Raw genomic sequence first — 18035 nt, 5'->3', positions numbered from 1 at the left:
ACTACATAATCAGCATATAGTAAGATATGTATGGCAGATTGTGCCAGAATCAATCCTCGACCAATTCAGTTCATAAGCCCTATGATCTTTCGCTTGGCATTATCAAGCTTCAAGGCTGCCACTGGCTGTGAAAAGAATGCAAGAGGTAAGTGTGAGAGGTCGTGTGCAAGTATATGTGCGCCAAATCTGGGTGTGTGTGAGAGGGGTGACAAGATGGTGGTACGTACGCATTGTCTCTGGTTCACTCGGAAGGTTATGTTTGGTCTCGAATCTGACATGGTGTTGGAGAGCCTTGCATTCATCATCGCACCAGCTATTGCAGGGCACAGAGCCAAGAGGCGGTGGCGAGTAGAGCAAGTGGTGTATGTGAAGGCGTGAAGGGTGGCCTCGTGGGGTGAGCAAGTGATTAGAGCAGTCCTGTCCTCCATGAGCTGTTTATAGTTAATACATGTGACTAGCTTGGAAAGGCGTGTAGAGTATTTGGGTGAGAGGCTATGGTAAAAGTGTATATCGTGATAGGTGGTGTGAGTGGGCAGTGTTGTAGACTGTGCCGTGAGGCGAAGGGTGGATATACTAAACAAGAGATAGGGTGATTTGGTGAATCGGTGAAAGGCAGGGGATCCCACGAGGTAGTCAACTATGCTAGAGCCCCGCCCCTTGGCAAGATTCTTCTTGGTCTCGGAGTGCCAGTATTGCCTAAGCACTTTATACTCGTCATCATACCAAATATTTTGGAGACCCTTTAGGTGGCTTTCCTGTATTGTTGATCATGTAGGGAAAAGAGTGTTGCGCTGCGATGTGGCTTTTACACCTTGCTTGGTTGTTCATCTATGTGCTCTAAGAGGGGGGCAAGATAACTACAATACATACATCATTGTGTTGTAAAGCACGTTGTCAAATACTTGTAGGGTACTCAGCCTTGTTGTCTGTTCTATGCCAAGGGTAATTCAGGTTGGGCTAGGGATTATGTTGACAGCATTGGTTTCTTTGTTGGCAGTTCATCCATTTCTTGGTAATCCAATCTGGCAACATCATCTTGTGAAGCTAAGTACATGGCTGCCTTCACAATGGCCATCTATACCCATACTCAATGACAATTAGAGTGCTATTGTAGCGGCACGGAATCGTGTGTTTCATGCACATAGAAAACACATTGAGGTTCATTATCATTATGTCAAAGAGAGATTGCATGCAGGAGAGATCTACTGTGCTACACATAAGAATGACAGCATATCTTTTACCAAGGCCCTATTCAGAGAAAAGTTTGAAGCTTTACGCAAACCTTTAGGCTGACTTACATTTGGTATTTGGGATCATGATATTGTCACTGCGAGAGGGTGTTGGAAACATTGTAATACTTAAGATAGTGGCCAATGTAGTAAGTAGTTAGAAGGACTAGGGGCACTTTTTCCTTCCAAGTTTTCCCCCTGACCCCAGTTAGCTTTACTTACTAAAGTTATTTTTTTTTAAATTTTCTAATTTCTATTTTATTTTTTACTCTATGTTTTTTTTGAATTTTTGAATTTTATTTAAAATTTTGTCATTTACTCGGCTTACAAACTCCCTTCTTCCCTTATTCTATAAAAGATTATGATTTGTAAGATCGGATCTATTCTAGTCTTATGAAGGTATATATATAGGGTTCAGTGAGTTTTGATTCACACTAGGGTTTTAAGGTATTGTGATGTTGATAGCCCTTCATACTTTCATTCTTGCAACTTCAATTCATGCTTGGCTCACGTTTTTGCTCTCCCCTCCATCTCCAATTCTCACACTGCATAATCAAATGTTTGTGGGGAAGAGGTAGCATGGTGCGATATAGATGTGGTAGAAGAAGGTCTTACGGGCAGATGCACACGTAGCGAGTTTGTCTATGACGATTAATTATCGATACACGTGAGTGGAGTAAAATTGGCACTCCTCTTGACCGTTATGTTTCTTTTCCTTCGTAATTCTTGTGCCTCTTTGGGATTATGGGCCATAGAATCCCGTTGACATTTTAGCAAGTACTAATCAAAGCATTGATGGTCCCATAGGTCAGGTAATCCTATTTGGTGAGAGGAGACGTGTGGTCCAAGATGTCTCATCTATAAATACCGCCTATTTCTTTTGGTCTTGGCTCTCATGACCTTCTTGAGGCGTTTGTTTGCTTTTCTTTGTTCACATGGGGAATATGAAACCCTAACTTTTGTGGAAACCACGTAGAGTTAGATTGAAACTCCTGAGGAAGTCTAATGCTCTTGAATCATGAATGCATGTGACTCCTTCCAAACTTCTTGTACAGAGGCCAACTCAAGTGGTGGTGATATTGGAGGTTAGCTCTTATAGTGTCTTCTTCAAAGAACAGTTTATCCTTTTCAAGGCATCTCATGATTCAATGTGGCTTTTCAAATATTCAATGCGGCATTTCAAAGCATCTCAACCTCTTCTTGTAGTGCCTTATTGAGTGTGTTTTTTAATACATTACAAGTGGCATTCTTTTGTTCAAATCATGAGATCCCTTCTAGCATGGGGAATTTAGCATAACACAAACTACATTGAGGACCTGAGACCTACATTGACCAACAAAAAATGCAAAACTAGAACAGAGACGAACATAAAATTTAGCAATTGGTATGCACAAACCTGCAAAGGTTATCAAGGTGACGTTTGAGTTGGACACCTTAAAAAGGTCACGCATGGGAAATTAGGCACAGATTGGGAATGCTTATAGGGTCGAATGAATGATAAAAGGGATAAGCCCTTGATTGCTAAGTCTAAGCATACACTCTCTGCCTACGGGGATCTCACACATTGAGCAAAATGCATCAAAGGTATAGGAAAGGGGATCCCACACATGGAGGCACTGATATGATGTGCCTAGCTTTTCGGACATGTTAAAAAGGTCATACATGGCAAATTAGCCACAGATTGAGAATGTAGGGTGGAAAGAATGATAAAAGGGAGAAGCCCTTGATTGCTAAGTCTAAGCATACAAATACAAGACAATGGATCCTGACAAAGAGTGCCACATGAAAGGGAGCTCCATCTCTACCCTATGGGGGTCTTAGACATCGAGGTATTGACATGATGTGCGTAAGCAAAATGCATCTATGCCTATGGGGATCTCACATAGGTAGTCAAAAAACTGAGCAGTGAGAAGTGATCGAGGCGTGAAAAGCGAGTAGTGAAAGCCGAGCAAATCAAGTACAAAATTAAGCTAAGATGGACATCACATTACGTTAGCATGTGCCAAGACTACATAAATTACTCAGTTACATTATCGATGCATGCCTTTCTCACATGATCATAAATAATAATTGAGCATACAAAAATGATAATGTATGACACAACAAAACAAAAAATCATATAAAGCTCTCACATGCTTGAAGGAGATTTTCTGCGATCACACGCCTAAAGGAGGTTGCTATAGGCGTGAAGGGGGTTTAGCATGTAAAAACTAAGATCAATGGTCCTTTTTTGCCAGTTATAGTAGCTCTTGATTAAGGATAGAAGGCCTCATATTTCAATATCAATGATAAAATTAGGATTAAGGGTTGGATCATGTGTTGCTTGCTACATGCATGGAGGTTTTTTGAGATCATAGTAAAACAAGCGAGGTTCAAGTGAACATTTTATATTTTAATTTTAATACTTGAAATCAGTGTGACCATAAAACGCGTTTTGGGGCACCGAAACGCAACGAAACATTATGTTAGAAACATTTCTATGAGTGTGTGGAACACGTTGACTAGGGCGAAACATCTGGGCACAAAAGATTGCTTGTGACTTGTCACCTTCAGGTTGTAGGCTTGTGACTTGTCACCTGTAGGCTATATGATCCTGGCTGTTAGCCTGAATTTTTAGAGTGTCCACTATGTATGTGTGTATCTGAGGTATGTGTGCACTGTGTTTATGTAATATATGTATATATAATAATATATTTTATATTTATAGGTATTTCTAGATGAAACACTTTAAAAAATTTAGAAACGTTTCTTGCAAAACTGCTTGAAATTAATGCAACCATTGGATAGATCATTAAAAATGACACCTTTCTTTCTGCAGCGTCACGATTCAAGCTACGGATCACAATTTATGGCCATGGGAAGGAGGTCTCCGAGGGATCAAACATCACCAGGTATTAAAATGCAGTCCCTTTTCTAGTTCCAAGAGTAGATGGTTCCATTGCATAAATAATTAAAAACCACACATTTTTGCTTTTTACAGCTCCTCAATCTGAGCTATAGATCTCAAGGTACGACCATATCTTGAGATCTGTAGCTCAGATTGAGGAGCTGTAAAAGTAAAAGTGTGTGATTTCTCATGATTTATGAAATGGAAGCATCTAGGTCTTGGAACTAGCAAAGGGACCGTATTTTAAAACACGGTGGTTTTTGATTCATCAGAGACCCCCTTCCTATGGCCATAACATGTGATTTAGAGCTTAGATCAAGGAGCTATCAAAAGCAAAATTTTTTATTCTCTATGTAATGATGATGTTAAATTTTATTGAAAATACATGAAAATATAAAACTATATGTCCATTATGATTATTATAAATTTTTATCCATAGTATTTTTACTAAGTTATTTATTATCTACTAATGCAAGGGATGTATTACTAAGTTTTGGATGTTTATGAGTGATTTTTTATCAAACTGCACTCAAAATATATTTTGGTTTTTATCTAAACTCTTGATTAAACCATGTGTATATAATTGTAAAAGCATAAATTTAAGATGCCCATGTAATTGCTGAGGTGTTTATCAACTAATAATACAAGTGCGATATACTACATTGTGAACAAAATTTTGGGACTCATAGAACTTATTTATTATGAGAAAAATGCATATCATTGAATTTGTATGGATGAATATTATTACTTGAACTAATTTTGTGACTTTCAATGGCCTCTTGCCTGGTAATGGAAGTTTGTTTTGCACGCTAAGTGGCTGTTACTAAGTGTGGTTCCTTGGCCCACCTTTTTCACTTCCCTTTGCTCTTCCAAAAAGACCTTGGTGGTCCTTCAAGGTTTGATTTTCTTGATTTCACACCTCTGGTAACTTTGCTTTACCTTTCGCTTCAACAGTTTGTGACCTTTCCTCTACGTGAATGGAGGTGAGGTGACAGAAAGTAGTAGCTGCCCTCCTCAGAGTTTTTAGATACCATCCATCAACCACCTCAAGGCTTGTAACAATTATCATGTACCTAACAAAGTAGGTTCGCCCTCAACTATGCATAATTTAGCACTAAAATGAGAAGATAAGTCTTATATCCCTTCTCAAGCACTGCTATAGTGCTCAGTTTTCACCGCTCGCTTTTTGGTAATCCTCGATCTCACACATCGATGTACTGCTTTGTAGAGCGTTGGGGGAAACATTGCTTTTTTAAGGGTTTGATTGAATGCCCATGTCTCTTCTCTCTCTTTCTCTCTCTCTTTGTCTGACATGATGTGCCTAAGCAAAATGATCCTGACAAAGAGAGTCACATGAAAAGAAGCTCCATCTTTACCTATGGGGATCTCACACATCGAGTTATTGACATGATGTGCCTGAGCAAAATGCTTGGTTGGCTGCCCTAGAGTGAGTGTCTAGGTCACATCTTAGAGTCACCCTAGCAAAATGGTGCCATGTGGTACCCACCCTTCTTCTTAGAGTCACCCAAGACAAACTAGTAGAGTGGAGTGGGCCCCTTGAAAAAATCTCTACCCACTTCCATTGACATAGTGTCATGGGAAGCCTAGGCTGCCATGCACATGTCTTGTGTGATTTGAAGTATTTACCAGAGAATTTATAAAGGATATGACATGGATGCTGATTTATTTGTTAAATAGCGAAGCTTGCAGCTTAGTTAGCTACATGTTACTCGTTGACCAATGTGGTTCTAGTGTATTAAACTGACCAAAGGTAAATGGGGTTTCTTTGGTTTCATTATGTTTAGCCATGGTTATGTTTCGCTGGACCTATATTGTATGCAAATGTTTTGACAAATTTCATGATAATTGCAGATATATTATCCATTCAAGACAGCTGTGGCACTGCACATACTACCATTGGGTTTCATATTGCTTGTTTCAAGTCTAACGACTTTTGAAGCATCGGGGCTTCATGGCAGTTCAAAAAGGATTTTTGCAATGTTCAAAGGTATGGATACGATGCATTAGTTGTCGATTTTTTTCCCCGGCTTATGTTTTTGAATAAGTTTCCTATTGAGGTTTTTGAAAGATATAATATTAAAGTTTGTGTTGCTAGGTAAGTTTCTAAAATCTTTTGCTCTTTGCCTTAAGAAAAGAGATTAAGAGCTTATGATCACTGTCTTACTTCTCTTGGACACAACACAAAAGAGATAGATCCAAAGTCCCACCAGGGAAGCATTCCTATTGGATATGTCCCTCTTGTCGGACCTTGCTTTGTTGCAACAATAATAACTTTACTCTTTTTGTTGGTAGTTCTTTAGGGCATGTTGTTATTGCTGAGACTCTTTAGTTCTTCCTATTGCTGTTCTAAGGGAGCTTTTCTTGAAAGATAAATTTCAACTTTCCTCTTTCAAGAATTCTTGTCTATTAAAAGCCGTTTGTGAAAAAATGGAGAGCAAGAGAGGAGAGTTTTGTTTTTGAGCTCTTGCGTTTTTGAGCTTTTCATTAGCTTCTTAGCAAGGGCCCTAGCGTGCCCTTTGCTTCAGCCCTTCAAGGCTTGTATGAGTATATTTTCCTTGGTGTATTGTGTCCCATAGGCCCGCGAGGCATCCCGAGGACGTCTCTCTCTCTCTCTCTCTCTCCCCGCCCTTGTTGCACCATGGGAGAGGTGGAGTCAGAGGAGCACTTCATTTGCAGATGCCCGCTATATTATGAGCTCAGAGGTAGATTCCACAGTCTCTTCACGGATGGCTTTGGACCTCTCACGAGTGATGGACTACGAGGATCAGCATTGCCTAGCTCTTTATGTCAGGGAGGCCACTATGCTTCGACGAAACTACCTTAGAGACCATCAGCACAGACCGGAGCGTGATAGAGCCCAGCCTGATAGAGCTCAGGCACACGCTATACCAGAGGACAGAGACCAGGAGGAGCACGAGGAGGTCAGAGCTCACACAGGACACATGCCTCCACCCTGTGGATGTACATATGAGATGGTTTGTAGACGCCGCAAGATCTTGTTACATAGGGGACGTACTCGCCGCTTCATCTCCAGACGATCCAGGATGATGGCAGCTTTTCGGAGGAGACTTACTCATGGAGATCTCGCCCCACCAGCCGCTCACCTCACCTTTGCTCAGATTTGTACTCTCATAGTAGGAGGCAGAGTCGATGGACAGGATTTCCAGTATTATTTTGGTTCTCAGACTCCGTGACACCTGGACTTGTATCTTTGCATTGGCATATTGTACTCATCCCCCCATTTTGCACCCAGGGGCGGTTTCCTTGCATCTAGTTTACTTTGTATTTAGGCTCAGATTTGACATTATGTACTTTCACTTGCATTGTATTGCGTAGCACTTAGATGATATTCGACGATGCCTCTTCTTTGTGGCACGTTGATTTTGTGCTATCTTGTATGCAGAGTTCTTGATGTCCCATGGGCCCATTTTGGCCTTTAGTGGACAATAATACACTTTCTTTCTTTCTTTCTTTCTCTCTCTCTCTCTCTCGTTTGTTTTTATCAAATCATGTGCATCATCGGGAAAAATGATGTGGTACTCCCGTTCGACACATGCTTTCTATTGGTGCAACTCTTCAATACAAGCATTGCAGTAGCATGATTTTCATTGCTAATGCTTGGCTAGCTTGTTGTGTAGCTCCTCTTATACAGTGCATGGATTGTGTCGTCAGCATAGGTTGACAGTCAGAGTGCTACTGCAGTAGCATGGAATCCTGTGTTTCATGCTTGCTTGATTGAAATTCAATCTCATTTTGTCATACGATCGCATTGGATGCGTACCATTCGATATTGAGCGTACATCCGATGGTACGTTCGATTTAAACAAAAAAAAGACAAGGTACTTTTAAAACTTGTTGAAACACAAACATTTTACATAGGTGCTTGATGGAAATGGAGATGTACAGAGGCATGTCACTGATTTTTATGTGTTTGAGTCAACTCGAGGGCACAGTGGGGTGGAGGAGGAGCTAGCTGATATGAGGGCTGCATGAATTAGCAGAGAGCGTCGACATGATGCTACCTAGTGAGGGATGTAGAGACCACACAGGACACGGAGAGTGACACCAGAGCGCACACGATCAAGATTCGGCCTATCACAACCCTCCTTAGAGGGGACCGCTAGAGACGAGGCATCACTCTCATCGTAGCCTATAGGATCCAGAGATCAAGGAGACCATGCCCCCCACCACAGTGTGAGACATCTCAAAAAGATGCAGATCCGAGATATCCTCACAGCTCATTGGAGAGCCACCACAGTGCTGGGTTTTGGCTTCTGAGTCTTAGCTCTTCGGCTTCTCAGTCTCACCTTTGAGCTTGTACTTGCTGCAATGTATTAAGAAGAATGAGCTGAAATGAAAAAACTGGTAAAGACCCTGTGGTTGAGGGGTGAAAAACCTCAATTAGGGAAAAAGTGCCCCTTACCTTATTACTAACCTAATATTGACCTGTTGGTAGTGACAATGTCCTGATGTACAAGGTGCAATCTCAATCACCAAATGGAAACACTCTCTGATCTGTCGCAATAGTGTCTCTCTGTGTCGTTGCATCTCAATTAGATAGAGGCCAATGCAGTTCGTAAAAGTGGACCAAAGGCGTGCCCCTCCTAAAAGAGGCAGTGGTATTGTCCCCGGACCTCATAGTAGGATGGGTAGATACATAGAAAGTGCACCCCAGTCTCGACCACCCCAGATGTGCATAACCTGCAGATCTGCTGCTCTCTGGGTATACCTGCAGCTCTCCCTGCCTCAATCCACAGCTGATGGGATGAGAGAGAGAGGACTAAGTTAGATTTATTACCAAAAACAAAAGAAACATTAATGCTATTAGCTAACAAGGAAACAAAAGATAAATTGATGCAAATATACGAAAACAAGTAAAACACCAATGCAAACATACAAAAACTGCTGACACATGGTATTTTCATAGTGGTGGTGAGTATTGTGGCCACCTTACAGCTCACACTACGGGGGCCAGTATGGAGGGGACTGCAGGGGTTATACTTATCACGGGCAGTCGTAAGGATCTCTAGTAGTTGAGTGGAGCAGCTTTCTTGCTATAGATGTGGAGGCGTTCTTACTATCTCCATCCATTTTGCCAATGAGTCATGCCTTCTAGCTTCCATCACGAAACTCAGGCACATCCACATGATACATCGCTGCCACTAGAACTAGTTCTAGTGTGTACTAAAACATCGTTGGATCATTGATTTCTTTTCTCATTCTCTCGGTAAACCTAGCAGCCCTTGCACCTCGCTCCATCTCCACCCCCCGTTCTTGAGCTTAAATACTCTCCCTTGCCTTTGTGAAATCGAGGTCCATCCCATGCAATAGGTTCAATAAGGATTGCAAAGTATATTTTCAAAACAAGGTTTGAACCCAAAATAAAATAGCAATTAAGTAAATGTAATGTTGTTTGTATGGTTTTTCTTCAAAGCATTAATAGAATTTACCTTTTCTTGGGGGAAAAAAAGTCTGTTAATGTCCACGGGAGACCAACAGATCTATGGGACAGCAAAAGAACCATCTAGTATATTTGCTTAGGGAGGGCACATGGCAGCTCCCAGGGGGTGCAAAAGCAAGTTGTAGCTCCAGTTATTTTAGGGTACATAATAATTTAAAAAACCATAATCGGCCATACATCGGTTTAAGATTGAGTGTCTTTTGGTTTTGATGTAAATTCTTTGATAATTGCTATGCCTTGAAGTTATACTGCCCATTTTCCATCCTTTCTTGAAGTTATACGATAGCATGTCCTTTCGAGTGTCAAATATTAGTTACTCCATCATCATCATCATCATCAACATCAACCTTCCACTAAATGCTAGGCATGGTTGCTTTGACATGTGCTAAGTCCTCTTTGTAGCAGCCTTCAGGGAGTCCTCTGACTCTAGTTTTCAGTGTGTTGTCGCGCTTGGCTTCGTGTTCCTTGATCTCTTCTTGAATATTGGCTTTATTTGCAGTAACTTCTTTCTTGATTGTTTGCACCTCTGTGTGTGAGAGATTTTAAACTGTCCAGACTAGCTGACGAGCAGGGGGGAGAAGCTTTGCAAACTTTCATTACTTCATCTGCTATTTGCCTGCGTGCCAAGTCCTTCAAGAAACTGTAGTTTAGCTGTCACAGCCAGCTCTCTCACCTCCTGTTGTAGGAAAACATTATGTTCATGTTGACCAAGGGTGTCTTCAAGCCCCCTTGGTAGAATATATGCGCATATGGAGACCGTGTCCTAGCTGCAGCTATAGCATATTGAGTCCTATTGGATGGAGTTGCTAGAGTAGAAGGAGTTTTCGAGGAGAGGCTAGGCCATTCTATATTTGAAGAGCCCCAAGCTAAGACTAACCGCCCGGCTGGGCTAGGGGCTTCAGCCCACCCTGCAGTGGGCTGACTGAAGGAACTTTCACAAAAGGGGTTGGTGGGCTAACTGAAGGAGTTGTGACAAAGGGAGTTGGCAGCACGACCTAGAACAGCCCCCCGCCCTGCTAGTGTCAGTCCGTTACGTGGCTTACTGCTGGCTCCTATCCACTAATGCTATCGAGTGTGGAGGAACAGGGTACCTTGAAGGAAGAAAGCTCTACAATTATGGGTCCTACTAAGGTAAGTGGTGATCAGAACTCATAGATGCATCGTCTAAGCTGACCATATTTATGTATATATGTATGTCTTGAAGCAATCGTAGAAAAAAATAGTAATCGATAAAGCTTGGAGACATCATTGAGCTTTGTAGATTCAAGGTTCTTGACCACATGCCTCTTTTGTCCCCAATGAGAAAAGAAAGTTTATTAACTTCTACGAAAGACCAAAGGGTCTATGAGACTAAAATAAACCTGATATAATGAAACCTGAGGTTAGGGCCACTAAAATGGGCTCCTCTACCCAAGGCTGTGCCTGTGTCGAGAAATGAAAGTAGACATCATGCTACCACATTCTAAGGGAAGAGTTAAAGAGGGAGTCTCAAAAACATATCGACTTTTGGACACAGACATACTTTCCTAAAATTTTACAGAAATGAAGTCATACATTACCATTTTGCAAGGTTTTTGGTGGTGCAGAAGCGCTCAAACAGTATTAAGACTGCATATAGTATGGGTGTTCAAAGGTGTAAGTATTCTTGGCATCATGTGCTGTCCAATCTGTTGTGATAGGTTGAATCCAACACATGAACACATTTGATCATTTTTTTGGTTCTTGAAGTTTATCTAATCTAATGCTTACAATGTCGCTGATTTCAGGAGCAATGGTTCATGCATCCGGATTGGTTTTAGCTATTCTTTTCCCAGTTGTATTGGCGATATTAAGATTGTTAACGTCCTCGACAGCTATGACATGGTTTGTCCTTTTTCCTTACTAGTATTTACACTGTTGCTTGCGGTTGGATAGTTGTAGTCTCCTGCGGTATCATACTTTGATATCCTTTTGCTTTATTTGTGGTATTTTATTTTCGCATCACCCTGCTTTCTGTATGATGTTTAATTCCTCTAGCATTCAGTGATTTGTACGTTTATTGAACTGGATTTTAAGCAATGTGTAAACCATGGTTGTGAAGTCAGGGTATGAAATGGTCTATCCGTGCCCCCCCTCCCTCCTTGCCCCTTCTGTGTGTTCTTGTGTGCGCGCATGCGTGGGAACTTCATGAGTCTTGAGAATTCAATGATGCAACATCTGACAAAGATTAGGCACACTTGGGTCATATGACCGCGCTATCTGGGAAGCAGGGAGGACTTTTGGGGCCATGCTTTAACGATGCATTGCTGTTCAGAAAATGTGTTTTTGATGAAATACTTGACCCAATCAGTTTTGCCAAAAACGTGTGGTGAAATGAATTTTGTAGTTTTTAAATAGAAACATGCTCTATTTGGAAGCTCGCCTTTTTGATATCCGATCCACCCTACTGACCACCATTCAAGAATCGCCTCTAGAACCACACTTGCCCCCCTTTCTCAAGTCCATAGAGCTTCATTTACGTTCCTGTGAGAATGCATGGATGGTTGTAGCCCGAATCCAAGCAGGTTGCGTTGGATGGATTTGGGGGATAAACCCTTGACATTTTTCTACTCGGGTAATGAAATTACTGGTGATTTACCGATTGCAATTCTTATGAAGCAGCATTTCTCTTCTATTGTGGATTCTGAACCTCCGCCAATCATTGATTATGATGCACGCCTTCACACCTTTCTGGAACCCACTACTTCTGTTGTGCAGCCACATGAGAGGATGTTGTTACAGAGACCCTTTCCTGAGCCCGAACTCAGATATGTTGGTCTCCACAATGGCTAGAGGGAAGGCTCCTGGCCCGGACGGTATTCCTATTGATTTCTATCCGTATTACTGGCACGCTTCTTAGATCGGGATCTACTTAATCACCGCTGCTCTGTTGGTTCATTACCAGCTTCAGTGAACTTGGGGGTGATAAAATTAATTACCGAAATCTGCAAATAGGCTTTTGCCTTCTGATTGGGGGCCTTTGACTATGTTAAATGGTGCCTATAAAATCATGGTTAAGGCTTTAGCACTGCATATAAAATTTATTCTCTCGCGCCACTTGCAGTTTGGTTTCTTGCATGGGAGGAGTATTCATGAGACTATTCTCAATGTTCTACTGGGCATAGATTACTCTATTTCTCAGAATACTCGGTTTGTGCTTCTGAATATGGATTTGGAGAAAGCTTATGACTGGGTAAGTTGGAAATTCATAATATATCTGCTGCCCCTTCATCTCTAAGGGGCTCTACCTTTGCCTTCTATATCACTAAAGTCTCCTCCTCGTCTTGCAGTTCTTTGTGGGCATAGTCTTCTTGACTGCTAGGGCTATTTTCTTTGGTGGTTCTCCTTCAGTTCTTTTGGTATCCACCATGATGAAGCCTAGGGTAGGTAACACGGACTCTCAAACGACACACAATCACACACAAGAATTCCTAAGTTGACCTAAGGTGTGTTCCAAGATCTACTAAGTTCTTAATCGAGACGAAAGCAGTTATGGGATGTTGTAAAGTGGAAGCACAATTTTCGATTCATTGCTTCATAAAACTTCGAATTTTATATAGCCATGGAAACTGAAAATAATAATCACATGCCATATTGTTTATAGGAGTTAGATAGAAAACACTGCCATTGGATGGGTTATGAGCAATCAGCACCCCCTACCATGAAGGTGCAAAAGACACACACAGAAGAAAGATGCTTACGGGATGGGATGTTCAATTTCCTCTTACATTCTCGCTACCCCTATCGCTAACTCCTCCCGCTACCTCTGCTACCCCTCCCGCTACCCCCTCCCGCTACCTTTGCTACCCCTCCCGCTAACTTTGCTACCCCCTCCGCTACCCCTCGCTAACCCCCTTCGCTACCCCCGCTACCCCCCCGCTACCTTTGCTACCCCCTCGCTACCCCCCTCCGCTACCCCCACAACCCCCCCGCTACCCCCTCCGCTACCCCTCGCTACCCCCTCTGCTACCCCCCCGCTACCCCTCGCTACCCCCTCTGCTACCCCTCTGCTACCCCCCCACTACCCCTCTCTACCCCCCCCGCTACCCCCTCCGCTAACCCCCTCCGCTACCCCCTTGCTACCCCTCTGCTACCCCCCCCATTACCCCTCCGCTACCCCTCCCCCCCCCCCCCCCCCCTCTTTTTCCCAAAAAAAAAAAAAACCCCGCTCTCAGCTCCGACTTACAAAAAAAAAAGCAGCTTCGACCTCCTGCAATCCCTTCTTTGCCCACTGCTATTTCCCCCATAATGAAGGGAACAGGGGGATGAGGACAGGAGACTAGGCGGGAGACCCTTCGATCCCAATTTGCATACGCGTGGAGATGGGGAAGGGGAACGGTGACAAGGCGAAAACACAAAAGCAACTCAGTCTGGAGGACTTCAACAAACGCAGCAACCGGAGCGGACAGCACCGCGGCCCAGAAGAAAGGGGCCCACCCAAAGCCCATGCCGCTCACCACATCCTCGACCTCTATGGTTACCACCACTATTTCACCACCATCATCCGCCTCATCATCTACGCCACCTCTCTCCTCCCCCTCTCTTGCATCATCATCACAGGTCTCCTCTCCAGTAGCCTCACCACTGGCCCCACTAGCCACGGCTCCACAGTACTTCCCCCGTATCACCTCTACCTCTCAGTCAGCCACCCTTCATCACCTCGTCCGGCCTCGCTACTCCTACATATCACTCCCCCGCCCAGATCATGCTGTCCCCACCCTTAGTACAACCTTAGCAGCCCACCTTCATTCCAACCCCTCTCGAGATCTAGTTCCCACCTGGACCAGGCCCTCGCCAGATGCTCGGGACTTCCTATTGGCTGAGATACACAGCATCCAGGCCCGTCAGACAGAGCTAACACATTACACCCAGGAGCAGGTCGAATACATCCAGGAGCAGTAGGCCCGCATTATACACGAGTAGGGCACCCTTATCCAGGGACTTAGACACGACATCACATAGCTTTGAGAGGAGCTCGGGACCTCAGAGCAACGCCTGGAGGGACCCCAGTCACAGAGATGGAGGCACAGATAGCCACGATATAGTGGGCTATAGTAGAGATGACTAGATGGGTGGACGTGGCGAAACGGGAGCTCGCAAAGGCAACCGTTTCAGCGGCCATACAGGAGCAACAGCAGAGGGCTTCGAAGGCCCTCAACATCCGGATATGAGGGATCATGCGAGACAACACCAGCACCACTACGATACCCATGGAGGAGGCGATCACCTTAGTGACCACCACCATGGGAGTCCTCGACCGTGGCATAGAGGGAGCATGGCGTGTTGGGAGAGATCCCAACCGAGAGCAGCCCCTAGTCATTCGCTTCAGAGATTCACATGCTCGACTAGCGACACTCCGACGCCGAGCCTCTCTACGAGAGCATCCCACCCTGTCCATGGATGAGGATTTGACACCACTACAGATTGAGGAGCGACGAGTTCTTCTGCAGCAGCGGGATGTTGCTCGCAAGGAGGGGAAATGGGCCATGGTCCAAGATGGTAGGTTGTTGACCGGCACCCGTTGGGCTCCCACATATCTACACCGGGTTAGATCATATGGGGAGTGCACATCAGGAAGATAGAGGTTGCCATGGTTGGCTCTCGATTCCTCCATGAGGTTGGTAGCAGAGGGAGACGATGCACGGAATCACAGATGGTTTGTGAGACTAGGGTTCCACATCGATAGGATACCTCCTTTTCAGTACAGTTTAGATGCCCCTCCGGTACTCCCACCCACCATCCCGATTGGGCCACACACCAACCAGGTCATTCGAGAGGATCTCCTGCAGCTACACATCTTTAGGACGTGGTTGGAGCTGAGGGAACTTCCAGTGAAGCTGAGTTTCTACAAAGATTACTGTCTTCGTATTTCGGAGGAGGGATTCATCACACCACCGGGGTACACTGAGCTTCATATGCCTCACTCACTATGGATCTCCATCGGATAGTTTCGGGTATCATCACACCGCCTCCGCATAGAGAGCGGCAGAGCAGAGGGGATTCCTAGGGAGCATCGCTTATGCATATTGTGCGACTGTCAGGAGGTTGAGTCAGAGGAGCATTTTATTTTTAGGTGCCCAGTGTAGTACGAGATCCGAGGTCGCTACCACTGCCTCTTCAGAGAGCCTCTTCAGAGACGGCTCCGGGCTTCTTTCCAGTTTGACACAGAGAGTACTTACTCAGGCGACGGGGCTTGGCCACATCATCAGACACCTCTCAGAGCAAGATCACAGAGTTCTTCCCATCGAGTGACATTGATCGTCCAGTCTCCAGCCACAGACGTGATAGAGACCCCGGCCCGACGACTGCAACACAACACACGAGACATCGAGGGGACACACAGATCACTCTGGGGGACCTCCCGTCATTGTTTAGGATACGTCCCACGGGAGTCATGGTGGCTCTGGTTTTGTGTTGAGTCTCGTCCAGGAGATCGAGATGCATGGCACCCCTTGACGGGCGTCAGTGTTCCATCACCAGCTATGCACCAGCCAGGGCGACATGACATACGGAGGATTCTGCTCCGCTCCAGTCCTTTTCTTTTCATTGTTACATCCAGATGTATTTGATTATGTATGATGCTCGTTTCAGTAGCTCCACCCTTACTGTGATTTGTATCAGGTTTTCTTCCATACTTTTGAGCATATCCTTTAGCAAGTAATCTTGACTTGTACCTCTCCATGGTACCATTTGACTTACACTTCACTTTATACACCCATTTACAGCGTATTGCATTCTTACCTTCCGGTAGTTTCACAAGCTTCCAAGTATCATTCTTGACTAGGGCATCCATCTCCTCATTCATGGCTTAATGTGAATTTTTTACTGCTTTATCAAAGCAAGTGGGCTCCACATGTTGTACTCTTGCAGTCATATAAGCATAATGCATTCTCATATAACCATTATATGTCAATGTATCCAGGGGATGCTTAATCCTTTCCAATCTTCTCAATGGTTGTACACTTGTTCTCTAGCATGTGGTGGCACATATTTTGTTGCATGCTTATATGATTACTTTCCTCTTCTATCCTCTTATCAATCTCAATCTTTTTATGCCCTTTATCCACATGATTATTTACCCTGAGTCTTCCACTCCAAGGGTTAACAATATCCACACTTTCCTCATGCTGAGATGGGCCTGACATAGCATTACTTGAAGGGCTACTTGCTGTAATTCAGCCTTATCAGCATGTATGCATCTTCACCCACAATTGCTTTGGGCTGATACCATTTTTCATACTCACTCAACTTGACATCCCTGCTCTCATACAATTGCCTTGTGCTCGGATCATAGCACTTACACTATTTTCTTTCAGTGGGATATCCAAGGAACACACACTTCACCGCTCTTGGTTCCAATGTCTTCCTTACCTCACTAGGCACCTGGAAATAACCTGCGATTTATCCTCTCACTTGAGGCAAAAATTGCTCCAAATTTGGGCATCCACAACCCAAATACAAGTAACAGTCTGAATTTCTGTCAAAGCATTCTCCAAGGCATAATACATCCAACATCGGATCCAACATTTCCAATCTCAAAGGCATTCAGTTACCCAACAAACGAGCTTTTTAGACTCCTCCTCTATTGTTGTACTCCTACTTTGCTTACTGCTCTAGCTCTTGCGACTTGCAGTTTTCTTGTGTTTCTATGGACAAGGCTGTCTACTTTATTACTTCAAGGACTTAGGTTCTCCTCGCTTGTGTTCCTGCCCACTCCCCACTCACATTCGATTCGAATGATGAGCAGCACCAGCTAGATCCCTCGCTGCGAACAACACAACAGCCCAATCACGATTCCTAGGATATCAAATTCTGCAAACTCTCTCTCCTGTCCACTTCTGAGCCCCAGGAAGGAAGGCCGTTGCTGAAGGAGCTGTTGCTGTGACTCTTGTCCTTTGTCGCAGGCTTCTGCTCCTTTGCTATGTCAATGGTATCTGGTTGCTCCTACATGCTTTGAGCACTGATTTCCTAATGCTCTATTCTCTGTTACGCAAGTCTTCATCTTGCCCCCGCCATCTCTCTAGTTCTCATATTCAATGAACAGTAGTTGCCTGCTACAATCTGCAAACGGCTATCAGACGCCATTGTAGGAAACTACGAACAATAACCTTCAAAGTCAAAACTCCTGCTATTAGCCTAGTTGACTAAGGAAACTCTGCCAAGGCCAAGGTCAATAACTCTAGAGATTTCCTTGGGTTATTTATGTACTTTGTTTGCCTCATCTAATTATGTATCATTGGATAACAAACTAAGACTCACTTTGAAGGCCCACTCAAGGTGTCCATGGTTGGACAGTGGGAAGTAGGCGGGAATGAGAGAAGAGTAGGCTGTTTTCACAATCGGAGTGGATGCCATAGAAAACATGTGTCTTGAGTACTCACATTGACAAGACACTACAAACACATGTGGTTTCAAGCTA

General features: G+C 43.9%; 1 protein-coding gene across 2 annotated transcripts in view; it reads left to right on the top strand.

Annotated features, from left to right (window-relative positions):
• LOC147891173 (Zn-dependent exopeptidases superfamily protein) overlaps positions 1 to 18035 on the top strand; it is a 114560-nt gene that overhangs the window by 78562 nt on the left and 17963 nt on the right. For both annotated transcript variants that reach the window (XM_087389321.1, XM_087389322.1), the window contains exons 10-11: positions 5989 to 6124; positions 11365 to 11461. In XM_087389321.1, the coding sequence (XP_087245447.1) occupies positions 5989 to 6124; positions 11365 to 11461 (233 nt within the window). The remainder of the gene's footprint in view (positions 1 to 5988; positions 6125 to 11364; positions 11462 to 18035) is intronic.

The sequence above is a fragment of the Dipteris shenzhenensis genome, chromosome 18 (genome assembly GCF_047967505.1).
Source record: "Dipteris shenzhenensis isolate YYH24624 ecotype China chromosome 18, Dip_SZ_1.0, whole genome shotgun sequence".
In the NCBI taxonomy this organism is placed as follows: Eukaryota; Viridiplantae; Streptophyta; class Polypodiopsida; order Gleicheniales; family Dipteridaceae; genus Dipteris; species Dipteris shenzhenensis.
The sequence above is the reverse complement of the archived record's forward strand: the minus strand, read 5'-3'. Positions and strand labels throughout refer to the sequence as shown.